The 20,920-nt window shown below is 43.8% G+C and overlaps 1 protein-coding gene across 1 annotated transcript in view; it reads right to left on the bottom strand.

Annotated features, from left to right (window-relative positions):
• Positions 1–319: 319 nt before the first annotated feature.
• The window catches only part of LOC112240918 (ventricular zone-expressed PH domain-containing protein), a 190,581-nt gene continuing 169,980 nt past the window's right edge, over positions 320–20,920 (bottom strand). The window contains exons 11-13 of the mRNA XM_042296575.1: positions 11,133–11,269; positions 3,463–3,516; positions 320–3,041 (exon numbers count right to left, since the gene is read on the bottom strand). Coding sequence (XP_042152509.1) covers positions 2,859–3,041; positions 3,463–3,516; positions 11,133–11,269 — 374 coding nt within the window. The 3' untranslated portion in view covers positions 320–2,858. The remainder of the gene's footprint in view (positions 3,042–3,462; positions 3,517–11,132; positions 11,270–20,920) is intronic.

The following is a 20,920-nucleotide window of genomic DNA, read 5'->3' as shown; positions in this document are numbered from 1 at the left end:
AGGATTACAGATTTGAGGTAAATAATACTTTTTTATAAATATAAATTGGTGAGGCGGGTTGCAGGAGAGTGTTTTGAAGTTGAGTTGATGGAAAATAAAAATAAAATGTATATAAAAAAGTTGTATATATATATATATATACAGGACACGACAAGACGAGGACAAAAGACATCTGAACTGCTATGCCACCTAATTGAGAACCATACCAGGCCAAATACAGAAATCCCAAATCATAGAAAAAACAACATAGACAACCCACCCAACTCACGCCCTGACCATACTAAAGCAAAGACATAACAAAAAGAACTAAGGTCAGAACGTGACACACACTGGGTTCCTATCAGCTAAAAACAAGAGGAAGTGACTCCAGTGGGCACGTCATCACCAACACGGGACAATCGAGGAGTGGAAAAAACATTCCTTGGTTCCAACGAATCCCGGTTCCTGTTGGGTCATGCTGATGGCAGAGGCAGGATTTTGTGTAAGCAGCATGGCTCCATCCTGCCAGGTGTCAACGGTACAGCTGTGGGGAATGTTTCCCTGGCACACGTTAGGTCCTTGGATACAATTGAGCAACGTTTGAACGTTACACCTTCCATGCCCTGAAGAATTCAGGCTGTTCTGGAGGCAAATGAGGGTCCGACCCAGTACTAGATGGGTGTACCTAATAAACTGGCCACCGAGTGTACATCATCGACACTAACAACTCATTCAAAATACTTTATACTTTTACTTTTGATACTAAAGTATATGTTAGCAATTACACTTAAAACCAAATACTTTTAGACTTCTACTCAAATAGTATTTTACTGAGTGACTTCCACTTTTACTTGAGTAACTTTCTATTAAGGTATCTTTACTTTTACTCAAGTATGACAATTGGGTACTTTCCCACAACTGATTCAAAAGGACTCTACCCGGCTGCAACAATTATATCATCCACAGAAACAGGCTCATTCATTATGACAGAACTGGCACTGGTCCCGAACACACAAGGACATCTCCAGACCAGTTCTTCGATTGAGTTGGTGATTTGTGAGTGTATAGTTTTAAAGACTAAATATTAGTTCAGAGTCCATAACATATTGCTCCATAACGTTGCCTCCTTCTTCCCCCCCCCCAAGTCATTCATTACTCGGGAGAAAGAGGAACGTTCACCTATAACCGGATTCTACAAAACGTGACTCTGGGGTTGACATTTATTTGTGTTTTTAAGATTCCACTGTGATGAGAGCCAGTTCTGCAAACAACAGGTTTAATGTATTTATTCAGGGACATGTCAGAATTGTCAACGATGCTTGTCATTGTAAACACACACACACACACACACACACACACACACACACACACACACACACACACCAAGCTCTTTTTTTTGGATGAAAAAAGCGAGAGAATACAAAGACGATAGCTTTGCCAATAAATGTGTTCCTCCATAGAAACATGTTTCCTGGAAATAGAGAGAACGCACAGCCCCCAGCAGTGTGACCGATATCCACCCCTGTTGTTCTGAGCCTCTGCTAAAGACCTCCAGGGAAACTAGTCTGTTCATTTATCAAATATGACATACAGTGAGCTCCAAAAATATTGGGACAGTGACAATTGTGTTGTTGTTTTGCCTCTGGACTACAGCACTTTGGATTTGATACAATGACTATTAGGTGAAAGTGCAGACCATCAGCTTTAATTTAAGGAGATTTTCATTCATATCGGGTCAACCTATTAGAAATTATAGCACTTTTTGTGCATAAGCCCCCCATTTTAGGGGACCAAAAGTTACTGGGACAAATTCAACGTTCTCAGATTATTTTGTGCCCAATAGAAATGACTGCTAATCATAATGTAGTGTGTCATTTTGTAATCACTTTTATTGTAAATAAGAATAGAATATGTTTCTGAACACTACTACATTAATGTGGATGTTACCATGACTACAAATAGTCCTGAATGAACCGTGAATAATGATGAGTGAGAAAGTTACATACCCTCCCCCCTTCCAAAAACATGCTAACCTCCACTGTTATTGTAATGGTTACCATGTCTGGGGGTTATGATATTTGTGATGTTGGTAATTTTCTCAATACTTTTGGAACTCACTATATAACACCACTGTTTTTTGGTTTGTTGAAATGACGGTAATATTATTAATGAATTCTACTGCTCAAATGCTAGTAACACTAACTCTTGTTTGTTTGTTTGTTCTAGAACGTTCTCATCTGCTGTCCATTAAGGCTTCTTAATCTTCACTTATAGACAGTTCTATAATTCTTTTATTGCTGGGTTTTAGTACGTCGATCGCTTTTGCTGGAAATAGAAGGTCATTAGTTATAGTAAGATCCTTATTGCTTTTAAATACTGAAACAATAGCCTTTATAAATGTATATAGATAGACTCTCAAAAAATGCTGAAAATTATGTCTGGATATCAGTCTCAGCTGCCCCACAGCTGGCAGATATGATGATCAGAAACAGTGGACATCACAGGACTGTCAGATGATCAGAAACAGTGGACATCACAGGACTGTCAGATGATCAGAAACAGTGGACATCACAGGACTGTCAGATGATCAGAAACAGTGGACATCACAGGACTGTCAGATGATCAGAAACAGTGGACATCACAGGACTGTCAGATGATCAGAAACAGTGGACATCACAGGACTGTCAGATGATCAGAAACAGTGGACATCACAGGACTGTCAGATGATCAGAAACAGTGGATATCACAGGACTGTCAGATGATCAGAAACAGTGGATATCGCAGGACTGTTGTTAGTCGATGGTACAGTAGTGCGGGGCTGTGTGTTGTGTTTCTGGGTCAGGAACGGGTCACAGTAGAATATCTTCCAGGTCACAAGGTCACAGGTAGGTGGTGGCCTCTCTGTTCTCTCTCTCTCTGGCCTGGGCCACGGCAACATTAATACACTGGAGCCACTCCTCAGCATGCTTCTCATCACGAGCCTTCAGGACGTACGTCTTACTGTCCGTGAAGATCTCAAAGGCCCGAGGGAGACCCCGCTCACGTCGCTTCTTAGCCACCACCTGGACACACACACACACACACACACACACACACACACACAAACACACATACACACATACACACACATAAACACACATAAGTACACACACACACACACACACACACACAAACACACATAAGTACACACACACATAAACACACATAAGTACACACACACACACACACATACATTCATACGCATACACACACACACAAACACACACACACACACACACATACATACACACACACACACACACACACACACACACACACACACACACACACACACACACACACACACATACATACATACATACATACATACACACACACACACACACACATACAGCCACAGCCAGTCAGACAGGCGATAGTGTTATCAGAAGTGGACAAAGGGTATGAATTGTTGTTACATGAACGGACTTTAAGTTCCCCCACCTTGACGCTCTGCACTTTGCTCAGCTCGATGGTGCTGTCGTCTGGCTCATCTTTCTGTAGGAGACAGGACAAGCTATACATTAATAAATAAGTGAAAGTTTTGGAGCAGCCATCCAATTCTATTGATGTCATTTCACTATAACCACTACACATGTTGACAGGCCTCGTGATGTTTATAGTGGAGATCAAGTTCACTATAACCACTAAACAAGATGACAGGCCTCGTGATGTCGTTTCACTATAACCACTACACAGAATGACAGGCCTCGTGATGTCGTTTCCCCATTACCACTAAACAAGATGACAGGCCTCGTGATGTCGTTTCACTATAACCACTACACAGAATGACAGGCCTCGTGATGTCGTTTCACTATAACCACTACACATGATGACAGGCCTCGTGATGTCGTTTCCCCATTACCACTACACAGAATGACAGGCCTCGTGATGTCGTTTCACTATAACCACTACACATGATGACAGGCCTCGTGATGTCGTTTCCCCATTACCACTACATATGATGACAGGCCTCGTGATGTCGTTTCCCCATTACCACTACACATGTTGACAGGCCTCGTGATGTCGTTTCCCCATTACCACTACACATGATGACAGGCCTCGTGATGTCGTTTCACTATAACCACTAAACAAGATGACAGGCCTCGTGATGTCGTTTCCCCATTACCACTAAACAAGATGACAGGCCTCGTGATGTCGTTTCCCCATTACCACTACACATGAATGGCATTTTTTGGAATGGAAAGTAAACCCTGACAGTTTCCCCAGAGGCACATTTATAATATTACCATTTAGCATTGTGATATTGTGACTACCATCTTCCACTTAGGTGATAATGCCCAGTAAGCCGGTGTTTGGAGGATATATTGGCACGGGTGTTGTTAGGCCCAAGACGAAGTATATCCTCCCAAAACACAGGCTTATCGGGCATTATCACTTTTATACAACGGGTTACCAACATATTCAAATAAGGATTGACATATTTTCATTAAAAACTTTATTTTGATGAATTTATTCATACTATTTCATCCTTCCACAAGATATAGTCCCGACACAAATCTAGGGTTGCTACACAAGCTGGCTGGTTGTTCGTTCTATTGGTTCAGTTGCCAGAGACGCGACCCAGTCGCTCAGTCTTTTTGTTTTATGTCTATGGACGCGACCCAGTCGTTCATCCTAAATGTTCCATTGTCATACTGGCTGGCAATGTTCCTATCCCTTGCTTGCTAGCTAACTTACAGTCAAGTCAAACGTCAAAAATAATAACAACAGTAGCTGCATATGCATATGCATGATGTCCCCCCTCCCCCCACGGGATGGTTGAGCTAACGTGCGCTAATGTGATTAGCATGATGTTTTAAGTAACAAGAACATATCCCAGGACATAGACATGTCTAATATGGGCAGAAAGCTTAAATTATTGTTAATCTAACTGCACTGTCCAATTTACAGTAGTTATTACAAGAAATAATACCATGCAATTGTTTGAAGAGAGTGCACTGTTATGAACTTGAAAATGTATCAATAAACCAATTAGGCACATTTGGGTAGAATTGATACAACACTTTGAACAGAAATACAATGGTTCATTGGATCAGTCTAAAACTTTGCACATACACTGCTGCCATCTAATGGCCAAAATCTAAATTGCGCCTAAACTGGAATAATACATTGTGGCCTTTCTCTTGCATTTCAAAGATGAAAAAACATTTTTGTATTATCTTTTAACAGTGTGTAATGTGTTATATTCTCCTACATTCATTTCACAATAAGCTAATGAGGCGTGATTTCACCTGGCATAGAAAATGTGCTCTCTCAACAGGACACTGTTGTTCAGAGGAGCTAGCCAACAACACAGATAACACAATCACTTCAAACACTGAAGCTGTAAAGACTTCAAACTAGCTGCACTTCATTTCGTTTTTACTTTTAATCAATTGAATATATCCATAAAAATTATGCCAGCTGATTCACGATTTTGACTGGCTGAGAAACGCTGCCTGTCTTTCTCGTCCCGACTCCCGACACATTCACTAATATGGAGATCGAATTTGAATATTGAAACAATGTTTCAAATGTCAGAGACAGACAGCAAGGTAAATACAAATCTCCGCTGTTGAAAACTAAATGTTAGTCTAAAAGAAATGGTGAGATATTGTCTAGATGCTTTTTATAGTGGAGATCAAGTTTATAAATTGCCTGGCTGGGCTGATGAGACAGTAAATAGACATTTTAACATCATAGATTTAGCCAGTGGTAACTTGTGGAATAGACACCGGCTGGAATGCGCTTTTAACCAATCAGCATTCAGGATTAGACCCACCCATTGCATAATGTTGAACAGCTGCCTTGGGGCGGTTATAGGCGACGTGTTGCTTGATGCCAAATATTTCAGTGACAAAGTAAAATGTTGCTAGGATTTGTTACGACAGTAAATTAGCACAAAACATCAACTTTTATGGTCCTCTTGCAAAGATCCATTGCTGTAAGCTGCACATGTATGCAGTAAGACAAGAGGGTGTTTCACTGTCTTCGTCCTTATATAAGGGAGGAAATGAAATCCTTCAGCCCATAAGCACTTCCTCTAAAGTTCTACCCCTTAAGACAGCTACATCTTTCTGACTTGTGTAGGTGGAATGTGTATGTGTGTGTGTGTGTGTGTGTGTGTGTCTGTGTGTGTCTGTGTGTGTTTGTGTGTGTGGGTGTGTGTGTGATACACAGCCAAATCCTTAGGGATCATAAGGTCACAGAGCGAGCGCTAGGCTATAAGCTATTCTCCATAGACCTATACTCACATCCTTAGACCCCTCTAGCCAGCCATAGTTCTGTAGTCTGCGTGTGTTGTATGTGTGTGTGTTGTGTGTGTGTGTGCTGTGTGTGTGTGTGTTGTGTGTGTGTGTGCTGTGTGTGTGTGTGCTGTGTGTGTGTGTGATGGCAAGCGTTAATCTCCATAGACTTGCCCACATCCTTACCTCCCTGGCTCTCTGTGTGGAGGGCCTTCTGTTAGCTACAGTGGTTCAGCTATTCATGTATTCTAACACAGGTTAAAGGAAAAGTCAATATACTCCTCGGCCCTGTTTCATTTCGGCCCCTCGCCATATCCTCTAGTTCCTATTGCATGTGTGTCCTAAGAATCGGTTAAATAAAAACAGTATTTTATGGCTTGACTTTGGAGAAGCGGTTAGGTTAAGGGGCTAGAGGACGACATGGAACAGGGGTGAGGCTGTACTGAGGTGGCTTATTATGAGTCTTTCTCTCTCTCTCTCTCTCTCTCTCTCTCTCTGTCTCTCTCTCTCTCTCTGTGTGTCTCTCTCTCTCTCTCTCTCTCTCTCTCTCTCTCTCTGTCTCTCTCTCTCTCTCTGTGTCTCTCTCTCTCTCTCTCTCTCTCTCTCTCTCTCATTCAACAAAGCAACACACACAGGATGAGTTACCTTGCCAAGAAGAGGACCTTGAGGTAGTTTGGCAGCAGATTCTGTCTGGTCCCAATTAGGAGGACTGTTAAAGGATTCTGGAATCATCAGTGGGGTTGGAAAGTGGCAGACAGAACCCGGGAACAAAAGAGATTACAGGAAATGCCAACATCTGATGACCAGTGATGGTGGCCAAGGTCAACAACCAGCAGTAATGTACAGGTCAAAAGGTCAAGAAACCAACAGACCACATGGCTAAGCTCTGTTCCATCCTGTGGATCAAAAGCATATCGCTTAGTTATGATACAAACTGCATAAAATCCTTTCAGACCAACAGAAGTGCCTAGTTGTATAGGTTAGGGAATAGGTTAGGGTATAGGTTAGTGGTATAGGTTAAGGTATAGGTTAGAGGTATAGGTTAGGGGTATAGGTCATGGGTATAGGTTAGGGGTATAGGTTAGGGTATAGGTTAGGGGTAAAGGTTAGGGGTATAGGTTAGGGTATAGGTTAGGTTATAGGTTAGGGGTATAGGTTAGGGTATAGGTTAGGGGTATGGGTCAGGGGTATAGGTAAGGGTATAGGTTAGTGGTAAAGGAAAGGGGTATACAGTAGGGTATAGGTTAGGGTATAGTTTAGGGTATAGTTTAGGGTATAGGTTAGGGGTATAGGTTAGGGTAAAGGTTAAGGTTAGGGTATAGGTTCGGGTATAGGTTAGGTGTACAGGTTAGTGTATAGGTTAGGGGTATAGGTTAGGGAATAGGTTAGGGGTATAGTTTAGGGGTAACGGTTAGGGGTATAGGTTAGGGGTATAGGTTAGGGGTATAGGTTAGAGGTATAGGTTAGGGGTATAGGTTAGGGGTATAGGTTAGAGGTATAGGTTAGTGGTATAGCTTAGAGGTATAGGTTAGGGGTATAGGTTAGGTGTATAGGTTAGTGGTATAGGTTAGAGGTATAGGTTAGGGGTATAGGTTAGTGGTATAGGTTAGAGGTATAGGTTAGGGGTATAGGTTAGTGGTATAGGTTAGAGGGCAATAGGTTAGGGGTATAGGTTAGTGGTATAGGTTAGGTGTATAGGTTAGTGGTATAGGTTAGGGGTATAGGTTAGGGGTATAGGTTAGGGGTATAGGTTAGGAATATAGGTTAGGAATATAGGTTAGGGGTATAGGTTAGGAATATAGGTTAGGAATATAGGTTAGTGGTACAGGTTAGTGGTACAGGTTAGTGGTACAGGTTAGTGGTATAGGTTAGGGGTATAGATTAGGGGTATAGGTTAGAGGTTGATGTGGAACTGAGTCATTGGCACGGCAAGATTGAGTTGAGAAAACAAGAGACAAAGAGGGGGTCCAATTTGTGGCTTTAAACAGCTGTGGTGAGGGAGGAACTGTTGGTTAAATTACAATGTAGATTGTCTTGGGCAAGAGAGCTCAATTTCACTTTTCCTTTCAACCATTTACATTTGTTCCCCAATGTCTCAATATTTGTTAAAGCCTGGAGAATACAGAGCAGAGTTTTGAATTGAAGAGAGTCAGAGAGTCCTCAGAAGATATGTCCACATCATTCATCTGGATTAAATCTCTCTCTCTCTCTCTCTCTCTCGCTCTCTCTCTCTCTCACACACACCAACACTACCCACACACCAGCTCTCTCATTTAACAACATTGACTAACAATAAGCCAACACTACACACACACCAACACTACCCACACACCAGCACTACCCACACACCAACACTACCCACACCCACTACCAACACCAACACTACCCACACACCCAACACCCACACTACCCACACACAACACTACCCAGACCCCAACACTACCCACACCAACACCCCCAACACTACCCACACCCCAACACACACCAACACTACCCACACCCCAACACTACCCACACCCCAACACTACCCACACCCCAACACTACCCAGACCCCACTACACACCAACACTACCCAGACCCCAACACACCCACACCCCAACACTACCCACACCAACACTACCCACACCCCAACACTACCCACACCCCAACACTACCCAGACCCCAACACTACCCAGACCCCAACACTACCCACACCCCAACACTACCCACACCCCAACACTACCCACACCAACACTACCCACACACTACCCCCCAACACTACCCACCAACACTACCCACACCCCAACACTACCCACCAACACTACCCACACCCCAACACTACCCACACCAACACTACCCACACCCCCCCACACCCCCAACACCCACACCCCAACACTACCCACACCCCAACACTACCCACACCCCAACACTACACCCCACTACACACACCCAACACTACCCACACAACACTACACACACACCAACACTACACACACACACACCCCACACTACCCCCCACACACCCACACCCACACTACCCATACACCAACACTACCCACACCAACACTACCCACACCCCAACACTACCCACACCCCACTACCCACACACCCACACCCCAACACTACCCACACCCCAACTACCAACACTACCCACACCCCACACTACCCACACCCCAACACTACCCACACCCCAACACTACCCACACCCCAACACTACCCACACCCCAACACTACCCACACCAACACTACACACACCAACACTACCCACACACACCAACACTACACACACCCCAACACTACACACACACCAACACTACACACACACTACAATACTACACACACTACCCACCCACACTACCCACACACACCCCACACTACCCACACACCAACACTACCCACACCCCAACACTACCCACACCCCAACACTACCCACACCCCAATACACTACCCACACACCAACACTACATACACCAACAGCAGGATAAAACATGATCTCAACACATTGTTTTACGGTACTGTTTTCTCAATGGTTCTGATTAGGCAACACTTTTTCACTTTGCACAATAATTATTTCTGCTGTAACGTCCAATGACCTTAAACCAAGTTCTGCCTCAAAGTAAGTCAGAATCAAACACTGATTAGGAGGGATTTGTATCGTTAAAACACAGTGGAGAGCTTCCTCGCCTTCACACACACACACACACACACACACACACACACACACACACACACACACACACACACACACACACACACACACACACACACACACACAAACTGAGGTATTAAAGGGAATGACTGAGTTATTACAGGGAATGACTGAGTTATTACAGGGAATGGCTGAGTTATTAAAGGGAATGGCTGAGTTATTAAAGGGAAGAATGACTGAGTTATTACAGGGAATGGCTGAGTTATTAAAGGGAATGACTGAGTTATTAAAGGGAAGAATGACTGAGCTATTAAAAGGAATAATGACTGAGCTATTACAGTGAAGAATGACTCAAGAAGTTGCAGCATCATACTCAGATCCTAGGCGTCACCCATTGATTAATAGCGGGCCAAACTTATAACTCATAGTATGTCGTCTACTAAGGCTCAATACTGGGACCAAAGTTATTACAATAATCTCTAGTTGATTCCCCAGATAGACATTAGGCCTTGTCACGAGATGGGGACTCCACTGTTTCACCCAACATCACATCATGATTAAATTAAAAAGTAGAAAAGGAACACACATAATGACAGGGAGTCCAGTGACTCGTTTGTTTGTGCCTTCCTTGGAGGGATGTAAATGTGTACGTGTGTGTTTTGAAAATGATTTCTGTCTACGTAAGGGTCTATTTGAAGTGTTCCCTTGTGTAGATGCAGTGGTGGAAAAAAGTACCCAATTGTCATACTTGAGTAAATGTATAAACAAGTAAAAATGAAAGTTACAGAGTAAAATACAACTTGAGTAAAAATCTAAAAGTGTTTGGTTCTAAATATACTTAAGTATCAAAAGTAAAACTATAAATATTTTTCAAATTCCTTATATTAAGCAAAGCAGACGGCACTAGTTAATTGTTTTAAAAAATCTACCGATAGCCAGGGGCACACTCCAACACTCAGACATCATTTACAAATGAAGCATGTGTGTTTAGTTCAGTACTAAATGTAACAAGTACTTTTGGGTGTCAAGGAAAATGTAGGGATTAAATAGTACATTATTTTCTTTAGGAATGTAGTAATGTAAATTACAAATACCCTCAAAAACTACTTAAAGAGTACTTGAAAGTATTTCTACTCAAGTACTTTATGCCACTGTGTATATGATATGATATACTTTATTGTTCCCGAGGGGACATTTGACTTGAACAGCTAAAGTCTAAGTGTGAAAGGGATACATACTGATTTTCCCTTCCGGAAGTGGAGTTGGTTTCCTGCCAGGGTGAAGTAGCGAGTCTTCCAGCGTTTGATGAACTTCCAGCGAACCTGCTTCTCCTTCAGTTTCCCCTCTATCAGCGGCTGGCCATCCTCGTTCACCACTGGAGAGACAATTCAAAACAACATAACACTCAATCAGTTGTGATTCACAACCACTCAATGTTACCACCTGCTTATGGAGTGTATGTAGCCATGTGGGAAACAAACCCACAAGCATCCGGGCACCAACGTGGGAATCAAACCCACAAGCACCCGGCTCCAACGTGGGAATCAAACCCACAAGCACCCGGCTCCAACGTGGGAATCAAACCCACAAGCACCCGGCTCCAATGTGGGAATCAAACCCACAAGCACCCTGCTCCAATGTGGGAATCCACCCCTTAAGCACCCGGCTCCAACGTGGGAATCAAACCCACAAGAACCCGGCCTCAACGGGGGAATCAAACCCACAAGCACCCGGCTCCAATGTGGGAATCAAACCCACAAGCACCCTGCTCCAATGTGGGAATCCACCCCTTAAGCACCCGGCTCCAACGTGGGAATCAAACCCACAAGAACCCGGCCTCAACGGGGGAATCAAACCCACAAGCACCCTGCTCCAACGTGGGAATCAAACCCACAAGCACCCTGCTCCAACGTGGGAATCAAACCCACAAGCATCCGGCGCCAACGTGGGAATCAAACCCACAAGCATCCGGCCCCAACGTGGGAATCAAACCCACAAGCATCCGGCTCCAACGTGGGAATCAAACCCACAAGCACCCTGCTCCAACGTGGGAATCAAACCCACAAGCACCCTGCTCCAATGTGGGAATCAAACCCACAAGCACCCTGCTCCAATGTGGGAATCAAACCCACAAGCACCCTGCTCCAACGTGGGACTCAAACCCACAAGCACCCTGCTCCAATGTGGGAATCAAACCCACAAGCACCCTGCTCCAACGTGGGAATCAAACCCACAAGCACCCTGCTCCAACCCACTGTGCCCTTGGAGCCACAAAATAAACTAACAGGAAGACGTGATGATTGAAAATCGAGGCTGAATATAAGCCAAGCTTACCCTAGTAAAACTGACTATCCTACCAATCCTCGACTTCGGCGATGTCATCTACAAAATGGCTTCCAACACTCTACTCAGCAAACTGGATGCAGTATATCACAGTGCCATCCGTTTTGTCACTAAAGCACCTTATACCACCCACCACTGCGACTTGTATGCTCTAGTCGGCTGGCCCTCGCTACATATTCGTCGCCAGACCCACTGGCTCCAGGTCATCTACAAGTCCATGCTAGGTAAAGCTCCGCCTTATCTCAGTTCACTGGTCACGATGGCAACACCCATCCGTAGCACGCGCTCCAGCAGGTGTATCTCACTGATCATCCCTAAAGCCAACACCTCATTTGGCCGCCTTTCGTTCCAGTACTCTGCTGCCTGTGACTGGAACAAATTGCAAAAATCGCTGAAGTTGGAGACTTTTATCTCCCTCACCAACTTCAAACATCAGCTATCTGAGCAGCTAACCGATCGCTGCAGCTGTACATAGTCTATTGGTAAATAGCCCACCCATTTTCACCTACCTCATCCCCATACTGTTTTTATTTATTTACTTTTCTGCTCTTTTGCACACCAATATCTCTACCTGTACATGACCATCTGATCATATATCACTCCAGTGTTAATCTGCAAAATTGTAACTATTCGTCTACCTCCTCATGCCTTTTGCACACATTGTACATTGTATATAGACTCCCCCTTTGTTTTCTACTGTGTTATTGACTTGTTAATTTGTTTATTCCATGTGTAACTCTGTGTTGTCTGCTCACACTGCTATGCTTTATCTTGGCCAGGTCGCAGTTGTAAATGAGAACTTGTTCTCAACTAGCCTACCTGGTTAAATAAAGGTGAAATAAAAAAATAAAAAAATAAAAAATGTAGATACTACAGCTGAAGTCGGAAGTTTACATACACCTTAGCCAAATACATTTAAACTGACATTTAATCATAGTAAAAATTCCCTTTCTTAGGTCACTTAGAATCACCACTTTATTTTAAGAATGTGAAATGTCAGAATAATAGTAGAGAAAATTATTTATTTCAGCTTTTATTTCTTTCATCACATTCCCAGTGGGTCAGAAGTTTACATACACTCAATTAGTATTTTGTAGCATTGCCTTTAAATTGTTTAACTTGGGCCAAATGTTTCGGGTAGCCTTCCACAAGCTTCCCACAATAAGTTGGGTGAATTTTGGACCATTCCTCCTGACAGAGCTGGTGTAACTGAGTCATGTTTGTAGGCCTCCTTCCTGGCACTCGCTTTTCCAGTTCTGCCCTCACATTTTCTATGGGATTGAGGTCAGGGCTTTGTGATGGCCACTCCAATACCTTGACTTTGTTGTCCTTAAGCCATTTTTCCACAACTTTGGAAGTATGTTTGGGGTCATTGTCCATTTGGAAGACCCATTTGCGACCAAGCTTTAACTTCCTGACTGATGTCTTGAGATGTTGCTTCAATATATCCACATAATTTTCCCTCCCATAATGCCATCTATTTTGTGAAGTGCACCAGTCCCTCCTGAAGCAAAGTACCCCCACTGCATGGAGCTGCCACCCCCGTGCTTCACAGTCGGGATGGTGTTCTTCGGCTTGCAAGCCTCCCCCTTGTTCCTCCAAACATAACGATGGTCATTATGGCCAAACAGTTCTATTTTTGTTTCATCAGACCAGATGACATTTCTCCAAAAAGTACGATCTTTGTCCCTATGTGCAGATGCAAACCGTAGTCTGGCTTTTTTTAATGTTGGTTTTATAGCAGTGGCTTCTTCCTTGCTGAGCGGTCTTTCTGGTTATGTCGATATAGGACTCGTTTTACTGTGGATATAGATACTTTTGTACCTGATTCCTCCAGCATCTTCACAAGGTCCTTTGCTGTTGTTCTCCTTCCTGCGTCTCCTTCCTGAGCGGTATGATGGCTGCGTGGTCCCATGGTGTTTGCACGTGCATACTATTGATGGTACAGATGAACGTGGTACCTTCAGGCGTTTGGAAATTGCTCCCACAGGATGAACCAGACTTGTGGAGGTCTACAAATTGTTTTATGAGGTCTTGGATGATTTCTTTTGATTTTCCCATGATGTCAAGCAAAGAGGCACTGAGTTTGAAGATAGGCCTTGAAATACATCCACAGGTACATCAGAAGCTTCTAAAGCCATGACATAATTTTCTGGAATTTTCCAAGCTGTTTAAAGGCACAGTCAACTTAGTGTATGTAAACTTCTGATCCATGGAATTGTGATACAGTGAATTATAAGTGAAATAATCTGTCTGTAAACAATTGTTGGAAAAATTACTTGTGTCATGCACAAAGTAGATGTCCTAACCGACTTGCCAAAACTATAGTTTGTTAACAAGATTTGTGGAGTGTTTGAAAAAGTAATTTTAATGACTCCAAACTAAGTGTATGTAAACTTCCCACTTCAACTGTACATCCCCTTCCTCTCATCTTCAGTCTGGTCTATATTCCCAGGAACAGCCCAGTAGGCCTATTCCATCCCAATGTGATGTACATCCCCTTCCTCTCATCTTCAGTCTGGTCTATATTCCCAGGAACAGCCCAGTAGGCCTATTCCATCCCAATGTGATGTACATCCCCTTCCTCTCATCTTCAGTCTGGTCTATATTCCCAGGAACAGCCCAGTAGGCCTATTCCATCCCAATGTGATGTACATCCCCTTCCTCTCATCTTCAGTCTGGTCTATATTCCCAGGAACAGCCCAGTAGGCCTATTCCATCCCAATGTGATGTACATCCCCTTCCTCTCATCTTCAGTCTGGTCTATATTCCCAGGAACAGCCCAGTAGGCCTATTCCATCCCAATGTGATGTACATCCCCTTCCTCTCATCTTCAGTCTGGTCTATATTCCCAGGAACAGCCCAGTAGGCCTATTCCATCCCAATGTGATGTACATCCCCTTCCTCTCATCTTCAGTCTGGTCTATATTCCCAGGAACAGCCCAGTAGGCCTATTCCATCCCAATGTGATGTACATCCCTTTCCTCTCATCTTCAGTCTGGTCTATATTCCCAGGAACAGCCCAGTAGGCCTATTCCATCCCAATGTGATGTACATCCCCTTCTCATCTTCAGTCTGGTCTATATTCCCAGGAACAGCCCAGTAGGCCTATTCCATCCCAATGTGATGTACATCCCCTTCCTCTCATCTTCAGTCTGGTCTATATTCCCAGGAACAGCCCAGTAGGCCTATTCCATCCCAATGTGATGTACATCCCCTTCCTCTCATCTTCAGTCTGGTCTATATTCCCAGGAACAGCCCAGTAGGCCTATTCCATCCCAATGTGCTGCACATTCCCCTTCCTTATGTGTTTAATACCTGCCTGCTGTTTTGTATTGTCTAGCACTAAACAAGAGGGATCAGAGCCATCTATTTAGTTCATGCATGGCTCTGTCTGAAATAGAAAACAGCATGCAGTAATTGGTCTTCAAACTTATTTTGGACAGAGAGATCACAGCCGTACAGAACTTCTAGACTGAGAGGCACAGCTAAATGAGATGAAATGGCACCAGTTCAAACTATACCTCATTGTTGATTAGCATCAGGTATAGCTTTATCGGGAAACAGCAGCCCGACCATCCACTTCGTCAAGGCAAACAGACGAACTGCAGCTTTTACTCATGTTACAAATTAACCACAGGCTAAGGACATACACCCATTAACGCAGTCTCCTCCTATCTCTGCTGTCACTCTCACTCTCTATGTTGTTCAACAAATACGCACACACACACGCACGCATGCACACACACACACACACGCACGCACGCACGTAGGCACACACGCACGCACGCGCACACACACACACGCACACACACGCACGCACACACACACACGCACGCACGCACACATATTTGAGTGACCATAAGTGTCCCTTCACCACCCCACATAGAACCATGTGACCATGAGCCACCATTTCCTCTCAGTCCCTCGCTGCTGAAACCAAAGGGGCACAGAGAGGACAGGGACTGTTTGGTAATAATGTCACAGAGAGGACAGGGACTGTTTGGTATTAATGGCACAGAGAGGACAGGGACTGTTTGGTAATAATGTCACAGAGAGGACAGGGACTGTTTGGTATTAATGGCACAGAGAGGACAGGGACTGTTTGGTAATAATGGCACAGAGAGGACAGGGACTGTTGGTAATAATGTCACAGAGAGGACAGGGACTGTTTGGTATTAATGGCACAGAGAGGACAGGGACTGTTTGGTAATAATGGTCACAGAGAGGACAGGGACTGTTTGGTAATAATGTCACAGAGAGGACAGGGACTGTTTGGTAATAATGGCACAGAGAGGACAGGGACTGTTTGGTAATAATGGCACAGAGAGGACAGGGACTGGGACTGTTGTTTGGTATTAATGGCACAGAGAGGACAGGGACTGTTTGGTAATAATGGCACAGAGAGGACAGGGACTGTTTGGTTTTAATGGCACAGAGAGGACAGGGACTGTTTGGTAATAATGTCACAGAGAGGACAGGGACTGTTTGGTAATAATGGCACAGAGAGGACAGGGACTGTTTGGTAATAATGGCACAGAGAGGACAGGGACTGTTTGGTATTAATGGCACAGAGAGGACAGGGACTGTTTGGTAATAATGGCACAGAGAGGACAGGGACTGTTTGGTAATAATGGCTAGTTTAACATGTTTATCTCCTGCATGTTTTCACATTGATTAATGTAAGTTGACTCAGTAAGTCATGTAACAGGAATGTGTGCTTGAGCGTGTGGGAAGAATATCACATCCTGGTATACTGGCATCAGAACAGGACAGAACGCCTGGGGTCTGGAGACACACACACGGCACACACACACACACACACACACACACACACACACACACAGACACACAGGGACTGTTTGGTAATAATGGCACACACAGGACACACACTGTTTGGTACATACTGGCACAGATACACACTGGCTCAATGTCTGGTCCGATTAGTTACACTCTGCCCACATTGTCTCTCTCTTGTGTTTATCTGGTCTGGTTTCCTGTGTGTGGTTTGGTTTAGTTTAGTGTGTTGTGTGTGTGTGTGTGTGTCGGTGTGTGTGTGTGTGTGCGTGTGCGTGTGTGTGTGTTTGGGGTGTGTGGGTGTATGACTCTAGGCGACACTGGTACTCTGGGCCAATTTACCAGAGCCAGCCTGGTCCAGAACCAAACAAAGTGGCCCTTTGTCTGTATAGCGATGAGTAAAACAGGAGGCCTGAGTCATAGAGAGACTCTAACCATTACCACATACACACAGGCCCAGTCTGGCTCCTCCACTCCCACACAGGAACAGCCTTTCACGGGCACAGAACTCTCAATCCTCCCTGGGTTCTAGAACAGAACACTAGCCTGGAACGCACACAGAGAGACTGTGCCACGCAGGAGACTAGTGTGTGACACAACTGTAAAAAATAGAACTACCACAAAGAAGACACAGAGTTCTATCTAATCTGAGTTCTGCACATGCCTGCTAACTAAAATGTGGCTGACAGAAATGGCAGCTCTGCTTCTAGCTCCTAAGATCTCTGCTTCAGTGGAAAGCTTGGCTCCACACACAGTGTGTTGAAATTCCCCTGTCAAAAGAAAGGTAGCCAAAACGTATTTAGTCCTACTAGGCAAAAACTGGTTGAATCAACGTTGTTTCCACGTCATTTCAACAACAAAAAATCTAATTGGATTTGCAAAAAATCACGAGTTTCCCAGTCAGATTACCAGTCAGATTACCAGTCATATTACCAGTATTAAAGCTGCTAAATTGACCAGTCAGATTACCAGGGTTAGAGGCTCTACATTTCCCAGTCAGATTACCAGGGTTAGAGGCTCTACATTTACCAGTCAGATTACCAGGGTTAGAGGCTCTACATTTACCAGTCAGATTACCAGTGTTAAAGCTGCTACATTTACCAGTCAGATTACCAGAGTTAGAGGCTCTAAATTTACCAGTCAGATTACCAGGGTTAAAGCTGCTACATTTACCAGTCAGATTACCAGGGTTAGAGGCTCTAAATGTACCAGTCAGATTACCAGGGTTAAAGCTGCTAAATTGACCAGTCAGATTACCAGGGTTAAAGCTGCTACATTTACCAGTCAGATTACCAGGGTTAGAGGCTCTAAATTTACCAGTCAGATTACCAGTGTTAAAGCTGCTAAATTGACCAGTCAGATTACCAGGGTTAAAGCTGCTACATTGTCCAGTCAGATTACCAGGGTTAAAACTGCTACATTTACCAGTCAGATTACCAGTGTTAAAGCTGCTACATTTACCAGTCAGATTACCAGTGTTAAAGCTGGCAGCTCTGTCAGATTACCAGGGTCCTAAAGATCTCTTGACCAGTCAGATTACCAGGAAAGCTAAATTGACCAGTCAGATTACCAGTGTTAAATTACGTCAGATTACCAGTGTTAAAGCTGCTACATTTACCAGTCAGATTACCAGTGTTAAAGCTGTAGCATTGACCAGTCAGATTACCAGGTTAAAACTGGTTGACCAGTCAGATTACGTTGTTTCCACAGATTACAGGTTTCAAGTCAGATTACAAAAAAGTCAGATTACCAGGGTTAGAGGCTTAAAAAAATTACCAGTGTTAAAGTTTCCAGTCAGATTACCAGTCAGATTACATTTACCAGTCAGATTACCAGTGTTAAAGCTGCTAAATTGACCAGTCAGATTACCAGTGTTAGAGGCTCTAAATTTACCAGTCAGATTACCAGGGTTAGAGGCTCTACATTTACCAGTCAGATTACCAGGGTTAGAGGCTCTACATTTACCAGTCAGATTACCAGTGTTAAAGCTGCTACATTTACCAGTCAGATTACCAGTCAGTTAGAAAGCTGCTGCTAAATTCAGTTTTTATGCTACATTTACCAGTCAGATTACCAGTGTTACCAGTCAGATTACCAGGGTTAGAGGCTCTACAATTTACCAGTCAGATTACCAGTGTTAAAGCTGCTACATTTACCAGTCAGTCAGATTACCAGGGTTAGAGGCTCTAAATTACCAGGGTTACCAGTCAGATTACCAGGGTTAAAGCTGCATTTACCAGTCATTTACCAGTCAGATTACCAGGGTTAGAGGCTCTACATTTACCAGTCAGATTACCAGTGTTAAAGCTGCTACATTTACCAGTCAGATTACCAGTGTTAAAGCTGCTACATTTACCAGTCAGATTACCAGTGTTAAAGCTGCTACATTTACCAGTCAGATTACCAGTGTTAAAGCTGCTACATTTACCAGTCAGATTACCAGTGTTAAAGCTGCTACATTTACCAGTCAGATTACCAGGGTTAAAGCTGCTACATTTACCAGTCAGATTACCAGGGTTAGAGGCTCTACATTTACCAGTCAGATTACCAGGGTTAGAGGCTCTACATTTCCCAGTCAGATTACCAGGATTAGAGGCTCTAAATTTCCCAGTCAGATTACCAGGGTTGGAGGCTCTAAATTTCCCAGTCAGATTACCAGGGTTAGAAGCTCTAAATTTACCAGTCAGATTACCAGGGTTAGAGGCTCTAAATTTACCAGTCAGATTACCAGGGTTAGAGGCTCTAAATTTACCAGTCAGATTAACAGGGTTAGAGGCTCTAAATTTACCAGTCAGATTACCAGGGTTAGAGGCTCTAAATTTACCAGTCACATTACCAGGGTTAGAGGCTCTAAATCCCTACTAGAACAGGGCTTCCCAAACTCGGTCCAGGGGCCCCACCTGGGTGCACTTTTTTTTTTTTTTTGCACTAACACTACACAGCTAATATAACCATCTCGTCATCATGCTTTGAATCAGCTGTGTAGTGTATTACGACAAACACCAAAACGTGTTGCAGTGGGAAACTATGGAATGTGTGTGGTTTTTACAATGACAAGATTTGTTGAGCATTCAGTGGAATTGAATGCTCATCTCTCTCCAGGGTTTAGAGGGATGAACTTCAATAACCAGTACAGCTGAGATAACCCAGAGCAGATGTACTACAGAGAAGATCTGGTCATCAGTTGGTACTGGAGTTTAGATACCTCAGATTCCTCTGAACATCATCATACCATTACAGTCCTCCTGGTCCAAGTGACTCACTGTATGACCTAGAATCTGTATGAGTCAAAATCACATTATAGCTACACTATGTATTTATGTGCATATTTCTATTTGTTTGACTGTGCGTGCGTATGTGTGTGCGTGTGTGTGTGTGTGTGTGTGTGTGTGTGTGTGCGTGTGTGTGCGTGCGTATGTGTGTGTGTGTGTGTGTAAGTCATTGCAACCAAGGAGGACCTCCAGAGCATCTGTGCACCACACATCTCCTCCAAGCCCACTGTTCGTTTGCTTGTATAGGTCACCTCCATTGCTTACACATTTTACATTTCCTAAACTGAATGACTTATTTGTTTGTCTGTTTGTGGTTATGGCAGTCATTTGGAGAGATCGGCAGGAAACAGTAAACCTCGTTCATACCGTAGTAAATGTTGGAGGAAAAACAAAGAAAGAAGGATTGAAAGGAGACATTGTGGCATCAGTCATTGTGTGTTTTATTCTAGTGGGCCCAAAGCTTCCCAGTGGAGAACAAGGCCTCCGACACTAGGGCCCAAAGCTTCCCAGTGGAGAACAAGGCCTACAACCCTAGGGCCCATAGCTTCCCAGTGGAGAACAAGGCCTACAACCCTAGGGCCCAAAGCTTCCCAGTGGAGAACAAGGCCTACAAC

Source organism: Oncorhynchus tshawytscha, linkage group LG14, assembly GCF_018296145.1.
Source record: "Oncorhynchus tshawytscha isolate Ot180627B linkage group LG14, Otsh_v2.0, whole genome shotgun sequence".
Taxonomy (NCBI): Eukaryota; Metazoa; Chordata; class Actinopteri; order Salmoniformes; family Salmonidae; genus Oncorhynchus; species Oncorhynchus tshawytscha.
Note: the sequence above shows the minus strand (reverse complement) of the source record. Positions and strands in the feature narration are given on the sequence as shown.